Raw genomic sequence first — 21,011 nt, 5'->3', positions numbered from 1 at the left:
ATATTGTTGAATGTTTTATGACTTTTAAAAAATGTCAACTGTCATAAGTAGTTGACATTTTGCAGGATTACAAATGACACTTTGACATCTTATTCCAATCTTGAATTGAAACATACAGTGCCAACAATAAAGGAAATCATAAATGGGACGATTACCTTTTAATGGCCCCATATCGGAAGCTGATAATCCCCATCTGAGTGAATTCAGTGATGAAAAAACTCAACACGTGACCTGTTTGATATTCTCTACATTTTATAATAGTGCGATATGCACTGCAAATCAAACTTTCAACTTTCCAGAACTCTGAACTACGAATGTTTCAGACTTAAAATCAAGGCACAATAATTCCTAACAGAGGTCATTAATAAACAAAGTTGGGTTTCTTTTGCTGCTTCTCTTAATTCAAATTTTCTTGTGATGAGTTAAATTCAATCTATAATTCGGTCATTTCTACCATCATTGATAATACACTTAATAGTACAGCACCAGCAAAAACTAATTTGTGCCTTCTTTAAAGGTGGGGAGAGAAATGTAGCATATCTTTCAAAAAACTGCTACATTTTTTTATTAGTATTTGTAGTGAATTGGCATACCAGACAATCATAGGCAGACTGGTCTAGCTGTAGTTTGTAACACTATACAACTATACAATTTTAAGCAAAAATGTGTTTTGCGACAGTAGCATGATTTGAAAATGTAGATTTATGGTTTAATTACAAGTGCTTTAATAGATACTGGGAGGGGTATGAAGAAAGGGGAAAAAAGCTGGCTCAAAGCATTTTTTTGCCAGAATGCAGAAAACACAGTGAATAATCCTTTGATGAAATTGCACTGCATCACATACCATTAACAGTATTTATGACTTGTTACATGTAGAGAAATGTTGAATATCAGTTCCATGCTGTTCTACAGAAAAGCAACGAAGGAAACAATGTACCTGTTTATTATATAAACTAGTGCAATGAACAAATGTGTATATAAAAAAAAAAAATAGTAGTAGACACCTCTCTGTAATGTGTGGAAATTGATAGTCAAGAACATTTCCATATTTGAGCAAACCTACATTGAAACAGCAGGAACACCTTGATCCAAATTTATAATAAAATTAATATTGGAGAATGCCTTGCAAATAATGATTTTAGTTTTATTAGACACATCTTTGGAAACTATAGTTTCTGCAAACGCACATGGCAACTCAGTGTTTCTCCCTACCAACTATTTCCAACTTGAGGTTTAAAGGATACATGACTGGTTGCATATTTTTCTTTTGAGTATCAAGTATTATGATTGTACTAGCTGTGTGTGGTCTTAGAGACAAAAAAGAACCCAAAAACTCCCTATAAGTTTTATTATATTCATGAACTTGGAGAGGTGTCAGCTAACTCTTAAAGAATACCCAGGGATGTGGACCCACTTGTGGTTGCTCTCCTACTGGCTTTTGAAAGACGACACTCGCAATACCAATAATACTATATTGCAGGCATACGAGTCCTGTTCATCTTTGTGTCCAGAAAATCCCTCCAGACAGACAATGTTTATAGTGAAAATACCAACTCATGACCAGCACTGGTGAAGTGTTTCACCTGCATGTTGTTGAGCTGTGGTGTTTGCTCCCTTTTGATGCTGTGTTTCTTCATCTCTGTCATTAGCACAGCATCATGGCTGCATGGCAGCGTTAGCTGCACACGTCTTTCATAGGGAGATGCATGCACGCAAAAACTTAAAAGTGCATGCATATGCCATCTAGTGGCCAGGATTGAGCGAGAGGAGAGCATACTGTTCCATACACACACAGATCTTTCATTTATATATGTCTGTTTCTTAATCCATATAACAAGCTCTTCATCAGTACATCTAGAATCATTTATTATGTCAAATATACTCCACTGCCTCGTTTAAATACATTAATCATCAGAGTGACTGAGCACTAATAATCATGCCTCCAAATACTGACCAAACATTAACATCATAATACTGAGAGCACTCAAGAGTTCTCCATTATGTGCCTGGATGCATCATAAAAATTCAAATAGAGGTTTTAAACAGTGCATTACTAAAAACAGGCTGCTTGTGAAGAAAATAAGGATGAATTTTTTTCACGATCATGTCAAACATATAAATGTATGTCTGTGTTGCATCTTGCATGCTTATCTGATTGAAATTTTAGATATTTTTAAAAGACATTAAAAAAAATTGAAAACCTTGGAATCTAAATACATTTCTAAGACTTAAAGGCCCTGAGCACAAGTTATGTTTACTCAGTTTACGTTTAAGACAGGGAGTAAAGTAGAAATGAGCCAGTAAAAGTTAGACTTAAGGTCTTGTTCCATTACACAACTATTCCAGGGATTTTCCATCATAGACTTTGTATACATTACCTTTAATTTCAGTTCCCTCTTCACCATGACTGACTAGTACAAACTTTGCATGACTGTGGACGCTGGCCCGACTGCCTGTCGATCTCATTACCTTCTTAAACTCCTCTGCTTGAGGCAGCACCTCATCCCCAAAGTGAAGAGGGCAATCTGCCCTTTTCTAGTCGAGAACCATTATAATGGATTTGGAGGTGCTCATTCTCAGCATGGCAGCTTCACACACTGCCTTCTGAAGATAGCAGGACCATATGATCCATAAAAAGCAGAGATGCGATCCTGAGGCCATCAATCTTGACGTACCCCCCCCCTTAGCTGCGACTAGAAATTCTGTCCATTTAACACTAGAATCCCTGAAGCCTACGAAAAAAGTACTAATCGCAGGCCACCTTAAATTCCTTTGCACCTCTCCTCATCAGTGTCTTTGTTTTGCAAATGTGTAAGAACAATGTAGCTGCACCAGGCGTAAAGGTGAAAGGGCACAGTTTGGATGCAGCAACCGTTCCGGCGTCATCCTGCCAGTCAGTTTGCCCCACACGTGTCCTTCAAAGAAAAAGCAGGGCTTACAGAGCTCGCCAAGGTATCAAAATCTAACTAGGAACCTCTTGGTTATGAGTCAAAAGACTTTTTCTAACCAAGAAGTAAAATTTTGTATGTCTGTAAATACAGGACTTTATGTTCTACCATGCATTTGACAATTACATAAGCATTTAACAACATTGTAAATTTTATTATGACACTAAAAAAGTTGACTCTGTTAAATGTCAATTTTCTTTTATTATTTCAAGCAACTCATAAGCAATTTAAATAATGCAAATCTTTTATTGTACATAAATTATATTTTAGATGTATTTTTATCTATGTCAGCATCAAGTAAATAATAAACCAATTTATTTAGTAATCAACAATTAAAGTAAGTGAATACAAAACATGGACGAATGTAGCTTGCACTATGTGTAGCACTTTTGTGAATAACCCAGTTTTTTATGGTCAAAATTAGACACCCAAAACATACATATCTAGTGTAACTGATCACTAGAGAGATCAAGTTCAATGTAAAAAAAACTCAAGATATATATAACATCCTAATGAATTTGCTAATAAAAAAGATTCATTTACCAAATGTATGTATGTTCATTTAATATCTCTTTCATTTCTTACTTGTGTATTTGTTAAATATTTATAATTTTATAATTTATAATTTTATAATCTCTGGCCTATATTTCCAAAATGATATAAATGTATACTTTTCTACGTTCAGCATATTTACTTCTTCACACACAAATTGAAATGAAATAGATTAGATAGATTTTAGATAGATCAATAAATATGGAGTATTTTACAACATAAACATAACTTTCTCAAACCAAAGAAATTCAAATTTTTATTGTACATAATTAGTTTTAGATATTGTCACTTTGTTTATGGTTTGAAATGCTGCCCATTTTCTTACCTGTACATTGTTTCAGCTTCTACATCTCCAAACCAGACACGGAGGTTTGGAGTAAAGTTTTGCCCAGTGAGTTCCAGCATTGCCACATCACCACCACCATTTAACTGAAAGTAAAATTAAGATAACTATTAGAAGAAAAAAATCTATATTTTGTCAGATGTCCAAGGAGGTCTCTTTTAAATAAGTAACAAAAATGTGGAAGAAAATAGGGGAAAGCTGACCCATACACACTATGTATCTTATTTTATATACATTGTTCAGCTCTTTTCAAACAAAATGCTCAGAAGGTATAAGCAGATTAACACCTAATAAAAAAATTAAAATCAACACTTTCTGGTCAAGTCTAAAGGTTGGGTTTAGACCTCTTCCCTGACTTTAATATCTTTATCATTATGTCTTTTTTTTTTTTTAAGTTCCTGTAATGTTTTCAACACTCAGTAACACAAAATGTCTTCTAAATAAGAGTAAAAAAATTAGCCTAAACATAGAAAGGCTGTGGCTCAAAGTAACCAATCATAAGTAAAGATGGCTCCTAAGGAAGTGGATACAATAATCCCTCCTCGATCGCGGGGGTTGCGTACCAGAACCCGCCGCGATAGATGAAAATCCGCAAAGTAGAAACCATATGTTTGTATGGTTATTTTTATATATTTTAAGCCCTTATAAACTCTCCCACACTGTTAACATTATTAGAGCCCTCTAGACATGAAATAACACCCTTTAGTCAAAAGTTTAAACTGTGCTCCATGACAAGACAGAGATGACAGTTTTTTCTCACAATTAAAAGAATGCAAACATATCTTCCTCTTCAAATGAGTGCGCGCTTCAGGAGCAGAAAATTTGAGAGAGAGAGAGCGAGCACTAAGAAAAGCAAACAATCAAAAAATCAATACGTGCTTTTGTGCTTTTAAGTATGCCGAAGCACCACGATAAAGCGGCATTTTTAGAGGAGCGTCCGTGTCCTCTAGGCAAACAGCCTCTGTGCGAACAGCCCCTCTGCTCACACCTCCTCCGTCAGGCAGAGAGAGTGAGAGAGACAGAGAAAAGCAAACAATCAAGCACCGCGTGGGAAGCATATCGTATATCATTGAGGAGTTTTAGTTAATATGTAATACATGCTCCGATTGGGTAGCTTCTAAGCCATCTGGCAATAGCGCCCCTTGTATGAAATCAACTGGGCAAACAAACTGAGGAAGCATGTACCATAAATTAAAAGACCCATTGTCCAGAAATCCATGAACCAGCGAAAAATCCGTGATATATATTTAGATATGCGTACATTTAAAATCCGAGATGGAGTGAAGCCGCGAAAGTCGAAGCGCGATATAGAGAGGGATCACTGTACAGGCCTTGCAGTGGGCCATAACTTTTAATTGTGCAGAATACTGATATAACATTTTATAAAAGATTGTAAGAAATGTAAATCAGAAATAAAAGACCAGTGAATCAGGCTTAGAGAAGACATTAAACTGCTGAGCAATCTCACAGAAACAACTGAGCATAATGTGTAATGTTAAAGGGGAAGTATAATTTATTGTAATGCTCCACAATCATTGTTATTAAAATTGCCACATAAAATTGTGTTCTAAAGTAAAACATTTTCGATAGTTTAAAAAAAAAAAAAAATTATGTTCTTGCAACGTACAATGAGACTAAAGGGTAAAAAGGTCCATAGATGAATGAAAAAGACTTAACATTTACCAAATGTGTTATTTTTGAAGCAGCAAAGGTTTGAATTTGAGAAAATGTGCCTTCTGCATTAACGAGGCATCCTTGTGATAATGAAAGGAAACCAGAAAGTTATTTTTATCACAGATTTGTTCTTGAAGTTAAGAATACGTTTCCTGTTTGCTTGCCTGTTCAGAGCTGTCATCATGGATGGAGTTTTGCCAATATAATATGCCCCCAATGCCACGCTACATTATGCTTATAATCCTACTTTTGCGTCAACAATTTTGTCATTGTAATAGTTATATTGTGTCATGGCATGTAACAGACAGATCAAATCAGTGCACTCAAATAATATAGCGAATTGGTGATGCCAAAGAGTCTATCCCATGTGTGCATATGTTCATCCTATGGAGTACTGGCACACTTTGCAGGTTTTGTTTCTGCATTGCAGACAATACTTGCTAACACAGGTTCAAGCTGCCCTGTAACCCTTCCCTGGATAAGTGGGTTAGGAAGATGAAGGCATTTTTATCATTACTATAGTGCCTATAGCAAAGAAAAATATGATTATGTTCTGCCTAGTGTTTTTCATACACTGATATGCATAGTCCATGTTTTGGCATATCACTTTCCACTTGTTTCAACTCAGGATGGAGTTCACTTTGCACATATTATCCCTCAATCAATCAGGTGAGCGTTTTTTTTTTTGGATGCCTGTTTAGCCACTTTCCCAATGGGCTGGGGTGCAAGGCAGTCAAGTGGTCATACCATTAGAGGTTATATTAAGGACAACAATAAGCAATAATACAATATTAATTAAAACATGTAAGGTGGAACGGTGGTAGCATCGCTTTCTCGCAGTGAAGGAGACTGGGGTTTGCATGGTTTCACCAAATGCTTGGGTTTCTACCTGTAGTCCAAACACATTAAGGTTAGGTGAGTTGGTGTTGTTAAAGTGGCAGGTGTGCGTCAGTGTGTTCACAATGTGATGGACTGGCACCTCGTCAAGGTATTGTCCCTGCCTTATGTTCGACGTTTGCTCGGATAGGGTACCAGCAACTCCATGAACCTGTACTGGATAAGCGGGTTAGTAAGATGGATGAATTGGATGCCTATCTGTTGAGCTTGTCACTTGAATACATACCTTGTGCCTGATCATTATTCTATTTCACTGAAAAACACACATGTATTATCAGTCTAGTGGGAATAGGCAATCTGTAAGCCTCCATATAGTGAAAGTATAAAACTGACTGCGAGTTAACAAATCAAAAAGCAGGAGGGAATACAATACTGATCTGCTTATTCATAGCACAATTTTCAAATCAATTATTTATTTATTTTTATTTTTTTTAAATCAACATTACTGCTCATAATCTGTTACAACACTAATTAAAAAATAATTTATACATGTCATTTAGCTTCATTTGGGTATTTAATTTACTTATTTAAAGGTGGAGAATTTTTTTATTATTTTTTTATTTAATCAAAAAGACGGATATCCCATTTTTGGTTATTACATATTTTCCTAACAATGAGTAAAACTCAAAAATAACAGTGCTAGTACAGAGAGGGGTTAGGAATTAAATCATATATATTATAATAGTAAATAAGATGCATGCTTTTTAATAGCATTTTACAATATCACATAGCTAAAATAACATGCCCAAAGAGATCACAAAAGTGGTTGAAACTGGTTTCATAGACTCCAAATTGCAACTCAAGTGATATGAACAGTGTGAGATATTGCAATAGAAGCTGACATTTCTCAGCAAATTTCAATGAATACCAAGTTCACCAGATTTCAAGAAAGACAGGTCCACTGGCAGCAGAGTTGTTTTGTAGTCTGACAGGTAGATGGGCAAGATGATAGTAGGCCTTTTTCACATTTAATCCAAACACACCTAAAACATCGAATCAAGCTAATTAATGTGGAGCCACTAAAAAACAAGGTAGGGGAGTACTCAGCAATTGTCGCTGATACTATGGAACTTAGCAAAGAGGTAAAAATATACAATCAATTGTTCATTCAAACATTAACTTTAATAAAGGATGAGTTAGATATTTGTCAAGCGTTATTTCTTGACAGTCATTTTATATATTAATTTGCTGCATAAAATTGTGTTCTAAAGTGAAGTACTTTTTATTAATTTAAAAAATTACTAATATGGTTCTTGTGGTTTAAAATGGGCTTTAAGGAACACAAGTCCAACTGTGAAAACAAAAGCCTTAAAACTTAACCGAGTATGTCCACTATGAAGTGGCAAAGGTTGCGATTTAAAGGATGAGTTTAGTCTAGTCTAGTTTATTTTTTTACAATAATGGTATACATTAATTTGCCAAGGGAAATTGTGTTCTAAAAATTAAGCCTTTTTTAATAAATTAAAAAACATTGCAGTTTAAAAATTAGTCCAAGTGACAGAAGCTTCAATATTTAACAAATGTGTGCACTCTCAGGTGGCAAAAGTTTTGACTTCTGAAAATATGCCTTCTGTGTTCCTGCGGTATATGACAACGAGGAACGCATTTTATCACAGCATCTTGGCACTAGTTTTCCAGAAATAAGTATATGTTCTATTCACTTATCTATTCATAGGTGGTTGTTGTGAGTAGAGTTTTCATGCAAACAAGTAAAAAAAAACATTAAGAAACCTAGAACATGTGTCAAGCTATTAAACTGACATTCCTTTTGTCCCAAAATACTTCAAAACCAATTTCTATTGACTGACTTATGGTAACTGAAAATATTTGAGGATGCCTCACCAATTGTCTGTAGCCTCTACGGAGGTTCAGGCTACATATTTTCTTCTTTTAGTCTTTCATATTCTCTCTCTCCCTTTTTTACACTCTCATCTTCAATATGCTACAGTTTCTCATCCACTTATTTTTGTTTGTACAGGCGTGTCCTATAATCTCAGAGAGACTGAAGGAGGCAGTATGAACAGGGCATAGCACCAAATGTGATTAAAGCAGACAGGGTTATATACACTGGCATACGTGACAGTAGGCACCAACCATAAAATACAAGTACCAAAGTCGTAGAGAACACTGAAACATCTTAGAACTAAAATCTTACTGGAAGTACATTTTGGCTTCTTCTAACACTCAAGGAGGTGGCAAAAATGCAAGTCTAGGGTATAAACTGAGTTTGAAAGAGAGGAAGCTAAAAAAAAAAAAATAAGGTCCTTGTGTTGTCTATATTTGCTTTGTTTTCTGAATCAATGGATAAAATGCTCCATAATTTTAAACAACAAGTGCATATCATAAATAACAGATGCTTCTGATCAAGAGACTAGCAACAAACATTGACAGGCATAAACAACATGGTAATGGCCATGCAAAAGTAGACTAAAACAGAGGTATCCAGGAGAAAAACAAACAACTAGACAGCGTTGTAGTGACATGACCATCATAATGATAAACTATAATGATGGATGTGTAAATAATTAAATCTACAAAAAGTGCAAAAATATTAAACGGGGATACCAAAACTGAATTTATAACAAGACTGTTCAGCAAGGGAGCTAAATGTATCCTCATCTTCATTACTAGACATACTGGCTGTATGAAAATGATGGCACACATTTTGGCAGTTGTTAAGTAGGCTTACCAACGACTTTAATTTCCCTGTCTAACTTTTACTTGTGCGTAGTGGAGTCCACCCGAAATGGATGCATAACATTCTGGTACATGGCATTTGCTTAGCTCAAAAGTGTAAGATCACAAGCAGCACAGATCATAATAGCACAAAATGGCATTCTCTTTAGAACATCTAAAACACTCATCCAGGATTAATGAAGACATCAGCTATTCTGCACTGTTGCTTTTCTCACGTCTCCCTTCTGAAGAATGGTACAAGGCCATTCAAACTTTCTGTACACCAGTAGTTTTAGTAATTTATACCTCCAGATGTTAAGGTTGCAGGTCATAATAATAACCAGAGTATGTGTATATTAAAAGTAATTCTAAATATTATATACGCTGATTTTTGAAGGCGTCTGTTGTTCGTTTTGCATTACTGTCACTATTTTGAGGAGACCAGCAAGTAAGACATTCAATGTATTATGTACACAAGACAAACTCCTTTTCCTAATTACTGGTAACACTCAAAATAACAATTGCATTCATGAACAGGCTTGAAAAACTGATGTACTGGTAAATTTTAAGATTTTTGCTTTGTGTTGAAACTCATGCTTTTCAGACCCTGTTTTAAATGCAAGCACAGTATCTATTTTTTTAATTAATAAAAAATGTTTCACTGAATGTAAATGATGATTATGAAAAAATATCTTTGACTTGAAAGATACTGAACTTATACTTAAAGACAGTGGTGTCCACACTTTTTCGGCTTGCGAGCTACTTTTAAAATGACCAGGTCGAAATGATTAACTACATTAAAAAATTATATTATATATTATATATTTTTATATATATATATATATATATATATATATATATATATATATTATATATATACACATACACACATACTGAGTATACTTTATACATAAAATATATGTTGTCATACCTTGCATAACTGAATAACCTTTATGGCACAAAAACAATTCAATACATTTATGGTCACTACAGTATTGGGATTTAATAATCGTCATGTGGGAAAAGGCTGACTCGCATAAATAAGTAGAGCCGAACAATGCAGTCAAGGAGCTTTTGAATTATGCCGAGTGAAAAATGACGGCTTTCCGATTAACTGCGATTTTAGTTCCCTCTCCTTTCTCTTTCTCAGATCGCTTTTTGGAAGGAAGTCAGTTTCATAGTTTTTATGAACAGTTAGAAAATGTCTTTCCACATTTGCCTTCTTTGGAACATCAGTGATAGATTGACAGATCAGACAAACGACTTCGATTGTGACATTGTGAGAGAAAAAAAAAAATCATCTTCCAATTCCACTTCCAGCCCATACCCTCCCCAAACAATTTGTTTTTTAAATCCCTTCTTTAGTCGATATAAATTGGAAGGCTAACTAGATCACAGCTGAAGTTTTGCAGTAGCTCGCATGTTTGATCGTGCGTGCGGGATGACCAGTGTGTTAGAAGAGAAGAGATCCCAGACTGGCCGTCTTGTATGTCAATCAAGTGGCAAATGCCATGGGGAGGATATATGATAGACTAACATTTAAAAAATGTTTTTTTTTGAATGCAACGCGATTTACCTGCACTACCTTTGTGATCTACCGGTCAATCGTGATCAATGCATTGGGCACCGCTGCCTTAAGAGAATATTCGTTCCACAGGATAGGTTTCCAGTTACTGTATTTTGTCTGTTCACAGCCACTGGGGTTAGAGTTTTGACATTTTTTAAACACTTATGTTTTGCCATGGCATATATTAAATAATGCTAGGCATAAAAGTGTGCTAAGTATCTAATACAGAAGATGCATACTCAAAGTATATTATTATTTACCTCATTCCATGTGTACTTGTATTTTTTTTATATGCATTGCTGGCACACATACTAAATCACATACAGACACAGTAGTTTGACGGCTCAAATCATGATTTCTTTTTCCCCAACAGTACCTCAAATTCAATCAATGTGAATTGGTTCTTTCAGCTACAGTTTCAGTGCAATCTCAGATGTGCGTCAGCATCAAGCAAACAAAATCGAGTACTTATAGTCACCTTTTCATACATTGTTGAGATTGCTACATCTGGGAGTATGCTGCCTGTCAGCATTGTGCTCTTCATCTGTGGTTTGCTCTAACATTTCGTGCTGTCTTCCCTTTTCTCACCATTGAAAAATGGTGAAGGCTGCATGCAGATTACTCCAAGTTGTTCGAAAAATATTGGCTTTTTTCTTTAAAGCATGGATATTCTGTTTTAGAGTATGTGTGCAGTCTCAAGAAAAGGATTAATACTGGGTAACACTCATTGGTTTGATAAGTGAATGCTTTCATTATCTTTTAAGGCTTTTGTTTTCAAGTTTGAACTTGTACCCCATGAAGCCCATTTTAAACAACACTGAGCATAGTATTTTTTTATATACATAAAAAAAATCACTTCTGAACACAGCTTCATATGAGAAAGTAATATATACCATGACCGCAGGAATAAAAATGACTGACTTGAAAAAAAATCAAACTCATCCTAAAAAGAATAGATATGACTTTGAATGCAACTTCATTGTTTGGGATGACAACACTGAAATTTGTATTTTGGTACAAGAATAATTTACATAAAGGGTGCAGAATGACAAGTTATGGGAGTATTAAGCATTTAGGAATATTACCTTCTCCTCAAAAATGTGGTTGGCGTGGGCCCTTAGTAATGTGTATATTTGATTAGTTTATCATAATAATAACTATTTGACTTTTTTTTACTTAAGCAACATATATAGCACATTTAATGGAAAACACAACATCATCATACTTAAACATGACAATAAAAACCTCATTTAAAGTAAATTGGGAATGAGAAAATTTAATTTGTAGTTTCCAGGAAGAATGCACACTGAATGGTATTATATTTAAAATTACAAACTGGTTAAATGAATACAAAAAAAAAAAAAAAAAAATTCATACACCTTAACAGCATAAACAAAAGCAAAAAGCTAACTTAGAACTTATTAACTCAATACTTTTTTTTTTTCGTCAGTACCTGTAAGCTTTCTACAACTGGCACTGGAGTAACTGGTGCATGTACAGGGCCCATCCCCTCATAGAAGGTGTATTCAGCCTTGTCTGTGCTAATGATTGTCCAAGAGGCTCCATCATTTATCATCTCTTTGTTTGGTTCTTTTGGACATGGAGTGGCCTATTAAAAAGAAAAAAAAAATAAATATCATCTCATATATTAATTTGGCATCTTACCAATTGTTCATTATAAACTAAATATCCACTGCTTATGAAACAAACTTAGTCCAATTCATGAAAATAAAATGGCCAGTAATGCCATTTACTCGATAAGTCCTGCATGAACACTGAAGAAGGAAGAAGAGGAAGGCTGCTAGTTTTATTCCAGCTTATAATATTTCATTGGTGGAGAGTACTTGAAATAAAAGGAGGAGGACTTGCACACTGCATGGACATCCTATTTCTGGGATATGAATTATTGGCTAATGTAGTTACTTGATCACTGACAACAAAAGTATTTTCTCTATGCAAGTTATGTAGACAAAAATATGTATGCAATACAGTAGTTACTACAGGTCTTAGCTCTCCATTCCTGCTTTTGTCTGCTCAAATATATTGTTATAAAAAAAAGCAGATATTTTATGGAACTTTGCATAGCAGGGACCCATTTTGCTTTACTTGTTTTAGGTTTAGATGCTGTACTCCTTGAACTATTAGCCTGAGAAAATCAACCCATACCAAAACGGTAGCACTCTCTCAACCTGTTCTAAACTCTTTCTCTTCTAAGCCTCACTTTGTTGTTTTCTCACTCAACACCATGGAAGGAGATGACATAAACAAGCTTAAAAACAGCTGTGGAGACTGCTGATTTTATTTGATGCTCAGAAGAAATTGTGGAAAATCAAATTAAAGTGCTGAACATCATGATATTGGCTTTCCCTACTGATTTTTATTAAATATCAAATCAATAATTCTATATATTGCCCTGCCCTAAAGAATGTACATATGTATGAGAACGCTATCAACAGACACTTGGACATAAATCCATCATATGCAAACTTAAGAACATGTTCGTAATAAACAAAACTTTACATCCAATAACCCCCAACCCCACACAAACACTTGCATGCAAGAACTTTATTGTACTGTGTACATTACAATAAACTTGGAGAGGCATATATATATATATATATATATATATATATATATATATATATATATATATATATATATATATATATATATATATATATATATATATATATATATATATATATATATATATATATAAATAATTTTTTTATCAATTTGAAGCAGATACCAGAATGAAACATTTACTTCTGGAAGAGGCTTAGAAGTGCCCAGTATAATTAAGAGAGTGTACAGACACTGTCAATTTGAAATTCAATGTAGGGCATTAAATGATCCTCACTGCATCCATTTTCACAACATACACCCAAGGTTTGGCTATTGCTACATTTTTCAATTTATAACACCATCTTGTTTCATTGTTGATGTGCCATCTATTGCTGCAATTTTGCTGTTGCAGCACCTGAAATTTTAGGAAGGAGAATTTACGGTCAGAAAGAGATGCACAAATATACTAACATATGTTTTATAAAATGTAATAGCTAATCTCACAAATAAACATTTTTCTAAGATTCTGTCAATTAATATGAACTGGCACAGAGTTTACAGGGTGATAAACATTTGGAGTTCATTAAAGAAGGCTGGAAAAATAAAGTGTTCATTGTGGCATCGACTTCCACCCCAAAACAAATGCAGGTAAAAACTTGAGTTCTCAAAATAAGCAACTGAAGAGAAATTAATGCAATTTTTTACTATAGACTGTTGTATGCAAAATGGTTGTATGCCTCTGGTAAAACGTTTTCCTTAATTTCAAAGAAGTTAGCCTCTGTTAAACTTAAATGAGATTTCTGCATATTTTCATTGAAAACTGCTGTCTGCTGAACTTGAATGAACACAGTGCAAGTATGCTTAAGAATACATTGAAGTAAACTAAATAACTGGTGCAATCAATAATTTCCTCTTGTTTAAAGGTGGATTCTTTGGTCTATCTATGTACAACACACATAACTGCTCTTATCCACTCAAAGCCTTATCAACCCATATACAGAGATAGGGTTTATTTCTTGTTTTTTAATAAATGGGAACACTCAGCACACAGACACTTAATTTGAACAGAATATATATGGATAAAAATGCTGAAATTGTGTAGATCTTTGTATGTATACTATTATACAAAGGCAGACATGCTTTGAAAATAAAATGACAGAAATTAAACAAAAAATGCATAATTACAATAAGAAAAAAACACTTTACAGAAAATACCACATCTATTATATTGCAAATAAACATAATGAAACAAAGGGAAATAAAGAAAAATATTTTGACTGCAGCTTTAAAGAAGATATTGCCCTCCCTTACCTGAAATTGGATTATCCTCTCCTGAGAAAGGCACAAGTACATTCTTTCTGTATCCTTCAGATAAAAAGCGCACTTATGAAGCTGAGATACAGGGTCATCTGCATCTAACAATGCTGTTTGTTTATCCACTTTACGAATTATCTAAAAAAGCACAATAAATGTTTTATTTAATGATACCGTACAAGATTAAATGTCATCTTTGATCAACATTAGCTTTCAAAATATAAAATGCAGTGAAATAAAACAACTAATTTATAGTGCACACAGACTGCAAAACATTCCCAACGTTTTTTCTTGGCAGAAAAAATTTAACTACAGTTATCTTAAAGAATAGACTATTCCAGGGCTTTTTGAATAATTAAAACGGTCTATTTAGCTGCACAACACACCTAATCAGATGCTGCTCAGCAATAGACATTTTTTCACTTCATTCTGATAAAACCCAGTAACTGCTGCAAAGAACTGATGGAAATCAAGAAAAACCTCAGGATACCATTCCCTATAAAAGAACACCTTTTAACAGATTTACTAAAATACTCACAAGTTATATTTATACACATAATTTCACATATTTGTATTGAATTACTAACATTGATAGAGGACCTGATTAACAACAATTATAAGAGAACTGGTAGGAAAGACATTAAAAGTTTTATGAAATAGTTCAATGACAATCATCTGTCCTTCAAAGTCATCAAAACACTGACGGAGGAATTCACAAAACTTGGGAGTACATAATTTGCCTACTGACATTAATGGGGCTGATGTGGAAACAGTATGTAGTTTAAGGGGTCTTTATCACTAAGGAATTCTCATGGTCCTTTAGTATTAGAGTGTTGTACTGTGTTAGCCATTAAGATGTAATGAGAAGTGAACCAAAATGACACCTTGTCTGAAGAAGGGGCCTGAGATGCCTCAAAACCTTACAAATTGTAATATTTTTGGTTAGCCAAGAAAAGGTATTAGATCTAGATCTTCACAAAAACACGCATCATGGCAGCTTCTGTGAGAGACTTCAAGTTATTTGTACTTCACAAAGAAGATTACGATCGATCGATAGATAGATACTTTATTAATCCCAAGGGAAATTCACATATAATTCACTTAAAAAATTTTGTTAAGACATCAGGTCAGACACCAACATGTAATTAACTGAAGGAAACACCAACTATTTTTTCTTTTACCAGACTATTTAGTTAAACTGTTTTTAACTACCATAGCTTTAATAAAAACAAGAAAACTAGAAAGAAAAATCACTTCTGCTGTAAAAACTTTGCATTACCTCTCTGTATCGTTCAGGATTCATTTTAAAATCCTTACACTTCTCTAAAAGACTTTAAATTATTTAACAAGTGATCTGTTAAATTGTTTGTTGTTAACCTACTTAATATTGCAGTGCAATATGACAAATGAGAGGGGAAAAAAAGACCTAAAAATCTTGACCTCCATTTAGATATTCTGATTTAAATTATAGCTTGTTAGTTTTGAATTTTTTGTTATTTTATATTTTTTCATAATTTAATATATGATAAGCTTATATTTCTGGACAGCAACTGATGTGCAATTATTTTAATACAACTCACTATAATCAGATTATCACATGGACTAAAACTTCATGTTTGACATTTTGTTATTTCATTATTTTTTTCACTTACAGAATATTTTACTGAGCCCCTGTAGGGACCAGATACTATTTCATGCACCTATAATTTATTTATAGCTAACAGAATTTACTGCTTAATAATCTGATGTTTGAATAATTTGAATTATGCTAGTGTACCTACGTTTAGACCAAGCCAAAAAAAAAAAAAAAATTACCTGCAATTTAAGTTAGGAATCCCCCTTGTCAAAATGTGAGTATAAAAACTGTCAGATAATGGCTGAACTCTCTGCTGTGCCCTTTAAATATCACCACCCATTCTGTACATTACACTGAATAAACCACTATGCTAAATTTGCCACGGAATTAGACTATGATATTTAAGTTTGAACAGGCAAAATTCGTCTCACATTAACAAAGGCATCTTGTCACAATATGGTGATAAAGTGGCCCAATACAATTTAACTCTTTGGAGTGCACATTCAATATCATAGTCCACTGGTAGATATGTGAGAGTACCAGGTTTGCCAGAGTATTTAATGAATGTGCCCACATAGGGACAGGCAAACTTTACATGTAACCAAAATGTGGCATATGAATGGTTTGCACAAGTTGCACAAATGTGAAGCAGGCTATAAGTTAACAGCAACAAATAGATAGCTAACTAATGTAACTACCTTTTACTACACTGTAGAGCAGTGGTTAGCACTGTTGCTTCAGAGATCCAATGAGCGGAGTTTTAATGTATACTTTTATAATTTTGCCGATATCAATTTTTGTAGAGGTCTAACTATATATACTATACATAAGGTCAAACTATTAAGCAGCATGACAGGAAATGAGGTATAGGTGCATGCAATACTATCTGCTGCTCACATGAAAGTATCTGGTGAATACCAGATTAATTCACAAAAAAAAAAATCCACTATGTCCTCTCAGGTGCTCCGCAACTTTTGTTTTTTAATGGAGTTTTTAAAAACTGGATAATTCCATGCTGAGCATTGTACTGTAATTGTCGATTGCACATTTTTTTTTACTATTTAGTACACTGTTCAATTTATTTTAAATTATTTTTCTAAACAGCAACTTTGTCATTTTTCAAGTGCCTCATCTATTAACATTTGTCAGTAGTGCAAGTAGTGTATGTATAACGTAAGCATAGTGTATGTAAAATACTCAATTTATTTGACCTTGTAAATGAAAGTGGGGGGAAAAAAATCACTTTATTAAATAAACATACCAAACGGGGAAGTGCCATGCCAGTAACTGAACAAACAAGTTTAACAGTTTGTCCATAGTGTATGTAACCATCTCGTACTGTGAATTCTTCTCCTTCAGATTCTTCATCATCCACTTAAAGGGGAAAAAAGAAAGAAACATTTTAACCCAACCAAACACTAGTTACAATATAAAAAAATTCAGATGAAAAGATGAGGAGAAAAAATAAAAACTGGTTTTACATAGAAAATTATTTTTTTTTTACATTTTATAAACAGTAAAATACTAAAACTATACAGCATGGACATCAAATAATTTTCTCCGAGATAAAAAATTCTTTACCCACACTGGTTTACTTATAAACATTATGCAAAGTTGACTGACTGACTCACTTATTAATCAACAAAAACACCATTTCTCATTTAATTAAAAAACTGAAACTTGGAAGGATGGAACATCCAGAGAAGTAGGTATCCACTATGAAAGGACTTTTTGATATATAAGTATTTAGGGATAAATACCCCAAAGTCTCAACTTTGCCTTGATTGAAATTTGGTGACATAACAGAAAAAAGAAAATTATCCAAAATATTTTTGTTAATTTGTCAATATTTATTAATATTATAAAAACTTGCTTCATGCTGCACTGAAAGGATCTTTTATTCAAATGAAAGACGCAGCACAAGTGCCTGATTGACTGAAAAGCAGTACAAGCCGATACAGTGAAGGGTGATGTCCTTGACAAGGAAAAGAAGTGATCACATTGTAAAATGGAAAGTGACAGGTTAGAGAAGCTTAGGAAAGATGCACAGCTCAAAAGGTTAACACTACTGGCTACTATCGGTTATCTGGTTTGCTCGGTTAACCAGCAGCCTCAGGTTGCAGTGCTGAACACCCCAGCACCCCCCAGAGTTTTGGGTTGTGATGCTTAAAACATTAAAGGAGTGAGGATTAGAAGAGAAAGCATTTGTAACAGGTAGGGTAAAGCACTGCTTTTTGGAAATGGCATGGTTTTCCTCGGAATGACAGTCCAATAGCAACACTAACCAGTAATTCACATCACACCATGGTTATTATAATAAAGTAAAATGAAAATGAAGACTAAAACTATTACTAAAAATACATTTTCATAAAGAGAAATAAAAGAATTAAAAAATGAGGTGAAAAACTAAAACAATACGAAATGATTACAGTAGCTGAAAAGACTAACTGAAATCTACTGTACAATAAAACAGTCTTCCAGAGCAATCTGATTGGTCAATTTAGCTTTGGTGATGCGATCAAAAGAGGAAGCGTGAGTAAGAGAGGCACACAAGGAAGTGGAAAGGTGTAGGAACCACACGGAGAGTCACCTTCAAAGACAGGAACCATAAAAATGGACAGGAGGTGGGCAAGGCGCCTCCAAATGACAAAGTCTGAGAAACAGACTTGATGGAAATGCACTCAAAAGAGGGAGTGCCTATCAAGTAGATGTTCAAACACATGCAGATACTGATGAATAGGCACTGAAGGTACACATAGGGGTAGAGATAGCAGATATTTTCATATGTATTCTGTTACTTCTCTTTGAAGAGGTAACAATAATATGTGTGAAAAATATTTTCAGTTTTTACAAACGTATCTCTACGGTAGGATCCATTTTTGCATTTTTCACAAATTTCCCGGCCTACTCTGTAGGTGTTAAAATTCAATATATATAGTTTTTCTAAAATGGCATCAGCAATCAACATGGTCAGAAGAAAACAACAAAGTGCTGCACGGGAGTTTTTCAATAGTAAGTGCATGGGGTTACAGTAGCTTACACTGCGCATGACATCAATTAAAGCTAAAAAGCACACAAACCTTAAAATACACCTAAATAGTCATCACAAATTAGCCTACAACCACTTTCAAGGCAAAGGGAAAGTAAGGCTGAATAGCACGAACAATCAGAATAGTCATGAAAGTTCAAGTTCGCATAATACAATGCTGCAAGCATTCACATCACGTTTACAGAGGACAGCAGGTTGGGGAAGCAAACAGTTGAAAATCAAAAATGTGAAGAAGTGCAAGTAAACCGGTTATTTACAACTGGCAGTGTTTACAAGGCTAGATGACATGTAAAATTGATACAGCAACAAAGCATATCAAAGAAATGGTAAAACAAACTTAAAGTAACCCTTTGTGTAGATAAATAGAGCAAAAAAAAAAGGGGTTTGATGGCTTAGTTTTTGAGAATTTTTGCATGCTTTTACCATTCACTAATCAACCAACCGTACCATGCTTTGTTAAACATATGTTATTTGCAGACAACAGAAGCTTTGGCAAACGCCATTAACTGTACTTTAGATGAAAAGGAGACATCTCAGGACAAGGTTATGACAGTAGTAACAGACAATGGAGCAAACAGAATAAAAGTTGTAGATATATTGAGAAAAGAGTGTAGGCAAGGAGACAATTGAGATACCAGTATATAAGCAATAAACTGTATGTTACATTTCTTTTATGTCACAAGAAATGTGTGCAGGTCTAAAATGTTTTTAGGATTGCTGGGGAGATCTTCAACTTCCCCAGCTGCCTAAAACTGAATAGTCATCACCTGTCTTCAGACTATTTATCCTCAGCTAGAAATCTGAGAGCAATTATTAATCACAATGAAATAGTATCTATACTAATAAAAGGCAAAGCCCTCACTCACTCACTCACTAACTCACTCACTCACTAATTCTCCAACTTCCCGTGTAGGTAGAAGGCTGAAATTTGGCAGGCTCATTTCTTACAGCTTACTTACAAAAGTTGAGCAGGTTTCATTTCGAAATTCTATGCCTAATGGTCATAACTGGAAGGTATTTTTCTCCATTAACTGTAATAGAGTTGAGCTGGAAAGACGTGGGGGGGCGGAGTTTCGTGTGACATCATCACGCCTCCCACGTAATCACGTGAACTGACTGTCAACGCAGTGCGTAGAAAACCAGGAAGACCTCCAAAAGCGCTTAAGAAAACATGCATTATATAATGAGAAGGCAGCGAAACAATAAGAAGCGAGCGAGTGACATATACTACCATATTCATGACTGCTGCTACCTCGGAAAGAAAGCAAGGTGTAAACCTAAACTTTAAATTAAGTTCATAGACAGGCTACCGCTGGCGTTTCACATGCCCACAGGTAATGCGGGATACAAGTTTAATGAGAGGGCGAGGATATAAGCGAGAGTTTTGATCACTTTGTAACTAAGTTAAAATTGTAGGTGAAGGGGTGTGCTTATGCAAAAGTCCGATAGACTGTGTTTGTGGGGGATTGACAGTTAAGGCGGGTGGGGGAGTCACGTCATCATCTCCCCTCCCATTCATCTTATTTCGCTCTGAGCTGAGCTCCACGGCTAACGCCGTCTTCCGAAGCAACTTCGTCAGACTGCCACCAAATACTCACAGAAAAATCCACAAGTTAATACATACGCTGTCTCTAGAGTTTCTACACACTGAATCCTCCAGGAACTACTTACAAAAGGTCACATTGACAATCGTGTTACGTTATTTTTAAAATCTTTCCTTTTCTTAGCACAAGCACAGCTGAGAAGCTTGATGCATGTGCTCCATAACGTTAAAAATAATGCATTTAATCACACTTTGCATTACAAGCAAAGGGAGCTTTTGTCAATCCATGATTTCCTGGTACACCGAT

At 34.6% G+C, this 21,011-nt stretch overlaps 1 protein-coding gene across 4 annotated transcripts in view; it reads right to left on the bottom strand.

Annotated features, from left to right (window-relative positions):
• rbpjb (recombination signal binding protein for immunoglobulin kappa J region b) overlaps positions 1–21,011 on the bottom strand; it is a 138,441-nt gene that overhangs the window by 1,451 nt on the left and 115,979 nt on the right. For all 4 annotated transcript variants that reach the window (XM_039751254.1, XM_039751256.1, XM_039751255.1 and 1 more), the window contains exons 7-10: positions 17,374–17,486; positions 14,534–14,674; positions 12,111–12,266; positions 3,826–3,929 (exon numbers count right to left, since the gene is read on the bottom strand). In XM_039751254.1, coding sequence (XP_039607188.1) covers positions 3,826–3,929; positions 12,111–12,266; positions 14,534–14,674; positions 17,374–17,486 — 514 coding nt within the window. The remainder of the gene's footprint in view (positions 1–3,825; positions 3,930–12,110; positions 12,267–14,533; positions 14,675–17,373; positions 17,487–21,011) is intronic.

The sequence above is a fragment of the Polypterus senegalus genome, chromosome 4, assembly GCF_016835505.1.
Source record: "Polypterus senegalus isolate Bchr_013 chromosome 4, ASM1683550v1, whole genome shotgun sequence".
Taxonomy (NCBI): Eukaryota; Metazoa; Chordata; class Cladistia; order Polypteriformes; family Polypteridae; genus Polypterus; species Polypterus senegalus.
The sequence above is the reverse complement of the archived record's forward strand: the minus strand, read 5'-3'. Positions and strand labels throughout refer to the sequence as shown.